Below are 2,081 nucleotides of genomic sequence, written 5' to 3' on the forward strand. Positions count from 1 at the left end.
CTTTTTAGGGTAAACTATAAAAATATTCACTTTTATTTGTTTTAGATTATATTTTAGTCATTTATATTTGAAATGTAACATTTTAGTCACTTACGTTATAGTTTTGTTACGAAGTGGTCACTCTATCGTTATCTCCCTAACAGCGGTCCCACATGACAGTTTAAATAGGTTTTAAATGCCAACTTAGATATTTTATGTGGCAGTTTAAATAAAATTTATTTAATTAAAATCCTATTTTCATCCTAGCAACTGGATATCTAAGTTGGCATTTAAATCCCATTTGGATTGCCACGTAAAATTGTCGTTAGGGAGGTAACAGAGTTTAACGGTAGAGTGACTACTTCGTAACAAAACGATAACGTTAGTGACTAAAACGTAACATTTCAAACATAAGTGACTAAAATGTAATCCGAGGCAAACAAAAGTAACTATTTTTGTAGTTTACCCTTTTTTTAATAATAAATATATATTTGCAAAATCGTGGAATTGAATTGATTCAGATTATGATGGATTAATAAAGATTTATTTGACCTGTAAGAAGGGCAAGAGTATGGGATTTGATTTATTTGAGATTGTTAAGATTTGTAGGAATAGCAACATTAGCCAGAATCCAGGAATGTACCTTCATTCAGATCGTGATAATCTTGTAAGCAAGGCAACTATGACAAACCATCGCAAATTGATGGGATTTTGTCCCTCCTTAGGTTTCTATTTGAGGAAATTCAAAGGAGACTCACGACTAGGAGCGCAAGCATACGACCACCACAAGAAATTCTATCGAGAGATTGAATGATTTTGAAAAGCTAAAGCCAAGACCTTCAAGATCTTCCTTTGCAAACACGTTGAGACCAATTGGGGTTTCAAAATACTTGGTTTCTGGTTCGGAAATTGATTGATTCATCTTGAAACTCAAATATCTCCCTTGATGGAAAAGGAAAAAATAGCTCAAAAATGAAAAGAGAAAGAGTGGAAATAGATTACGAAATTTTACTTACACATATTCATTTGAACACAAATAAAAGCATAGGATACATTGAATTCATACAGAACTAAAAAGACAAACATGCAAGAAAATACAAAGCTCCCTCCCCTTGACTGCATATTGATCTAAACATACATATTCAGATCAAAATACATGAGAAAGGAAGTTGTCACTTTATTCATTAAATAGATGAATAGTGCTTGAAGTAGCGGCAACAATAGCAACATGTGATACTGTTTAGCTTGCTTGGGTGAGGTGGGCGTCAATGTCTTTAGAGACATCTTGAACGAATTGCAGCAGAGTCTCGGGATGCGCAATCCCATCGTGCAGCTTCTCGTATTCCAAAGTCCAGTGCACTAAGCTGCCACTACCCTCGCTCTTGGGCGAAACTTGAATCGTGATTACAAAGCTCTTATACTCTTCCATTAGATCTCCTTCGATCACTCTGAAAGTGACCAAATTCTTATCAGGGTCTACTGCTTCCACTACTTCCTTTGCCTTTTTAGCTTTTCCATCTAAACAAACAACTTTTTTTCTTTAGCAAAACAAAAAGAGAAACAAATCAAGCGATAAGCATGGAAAGAAACTGAGTTTGTTATGTTATATCATACCATGCACATAACTCCAATGGACAATGGTACCGACTTTCCCCCATTCACCTTCATGTAAATCGCATCCTTGAATCTTGTCATAACAAGTATGGTGCACGTGGTGCGGTTTGTGGGCAAACATTTCATGGAACTGCTCAGGAGAAGCCTTAATCTCTACATCTGCCTCAAGCTTACCTGTCAGAGCTGAAAACGCCATTGTTTCAGCAACAATATTTAATGTGGGAGTGGTTTGTTTAATGTGGGAGTGGTTTGGTTGATGTTTAGGCTAGACATTATTTATAGACTAGTGTCAATGTCTAAGGCAATACTCCTCTCCAAATGATACTACTCAATTTCCTATTCCTTAATCAATTGTGATTCATCACATATTTAATTTCGCACACTTGGTTGCCTTACTGAATTTTCTTTGAACCAAAAATATAAAAGTTTAATTTTACTCAAAATTCATTCATGAATATTTAAAATAATAAATGTTAGATTCACTTATT

At 34.8% G+C, this 2,081-nt stretch overlaps 1 protein-coding gene across 1 annotated transcript; it reads right to left on the reverse strand.

Moving 5' to 3' along the window:
* Window positions 1-973: 973 nt before the first annotated feature.
* Window positions 974-1,872, reverse strand: LOC108468937 (MLP-like protein 31). The gene is made up of 2 exons (XM_017769806.2): window positions 1,594-1,872; window positions 974-1,497 (listed from the first exon to the last, which is right to left on the reverse strand). The coding sequence occupies exons 1-2, from the start codon at window positions 1,787-1,789 to the stop codon at window positions 1,220-1,222; spliced, it is 474 nt and encodes a 157-aa protein (XP_017625295.2). The 5' UTR covers window positions 1,790-1,872; the 3' UTR covers window positions 974-1,219.
* Between the last annotated feature and the right edge of the window lie 209 nt (window positions 1,873-2,081).

This window comes from Gossypium arboreum, chromosome 3 (assembly GCF_025698485.1).
Source record: "Gossypium arboreum isolate Shixiya-1 chromosome 3, ASM2569848v2, whole genome shotgun sequence".
Lineage (NCBI taxonomy): Eukaryota > Viridiplantae > Streptophyta > Magnoliopsida > Malvales > Malvaceae > Gossypium > Gossypium arboreum.

Bases quoted from the DNA above. Each gene is read 5' to 3' on its own strand.
- LOC108468937 (XM_017769806.2), bottom strand. From the start codon at position 1,789: ATGGCGTTTTCAGCTCTGACAGGTAAGCTTGAGGCAGATGTAGAGATT. The intron at 1,498-1,593 runs GTATGATATAAC...TTGTTTGTTTAG, and splicing joins CCATTGGAGTTATGTGCATG to ATGGAAAAGCTAAAAAGGCA.